General features: G+C 27.0%; 1 protein-coding gene across 1 annotated transcript in view; it reads left to right on the forward strand.

The window, feature by feature from the left end:
* The window catches only part of LOC107633881 (probable pectinesterase 55), an 8,575-nt gene continuing 7,943 nt past the window's right edge, over positions 177–808 (forward strand). The window contains exons 1-2 of the mRNA XM_021117473.1: positions 177–412; positions 505–664. Of these exons, the coding sequence (XP_020973132.1) occupies positions 177–412; positions 505–664 (396 nt within the window). The remainder of the gene's footprint in view (positions 413–504; positions 665–808) is intronic.

Here is an 808-nt window from a genome sequence, read left to right on the forward strand (position 1 = left end):
TAATTTTGGTTTGTTAAGATTAAATATTCTTACAAAAATTTGATCACAATCAAAACATGATATAATAACATTAATGAAATTAAAATCTCTTAATAACAATATTAAATTGTTCCATTTTCTCTTCCTTAAATATACACTATATTGATCATTTTCATTGGAAACTTTATCATATAACAATGAATTTGTTTGCACAAACAACGGCTACTGTTATCCTACCTCTTCTTCTCCTTGTCTCCCTTTTCTGTTATATCAATGTTTCTTTGGCGCAGAATTGTAAGAGTCAAATTTCACGTACTATTATAGTTGATCAATCTGGAAAGTCAAAATTTAAAACCGTTCAATCTGCAATTGATTCAATACCTGAAAATAACAACCAATGGGTGAAAATTCACATCAATGCTGGAACCTACAAGTATGTTACTTTTATTTAATTGTTTTTATTCTTTTTCAGTTTATTGTTATTATTAAAATGAATTAATTTGTTATGGTTTGTGTTTTGTGTAGAGAGAAGGTTCATATTCCATGTCAGAAGCCATGCATTTTTTTGGAAGGGGAAGGCATAGACGTTACTACTATTACATACAATGATCACCAATCAACTGATGAAAGTGCCACATTCTCTTCTTCTCCAGACAATGTCGTTGCAAGCAAGATTACATTTAAGGTGAGATAAACTATTTATCCAATAAATTTAGGTTGATAGAAAAAAATAATATGAATGATTATATTTTTAATATGTTCTTAAAATAGATTTTTTTTTTGTTTTGGTTTGTTTTATTTTTTTGCATTATTTTTTTTATTTGTTTCA

The sequence above is a fragment of the Arachis ipaensis genome, chromosome B03 (assembly GCF_000816755.2).
Source record: "Arachis ipaensis cultivar K30076 chromosome B03, Araip1.1, whole genome shotgun sequence".
NCBI classification, from domain to species: Eukaryota; Viridiplantae; Streptophyta; class Magnoliopsida; order Fabales; family Fabaceae; genus Arachis; species Arachis ipaensis.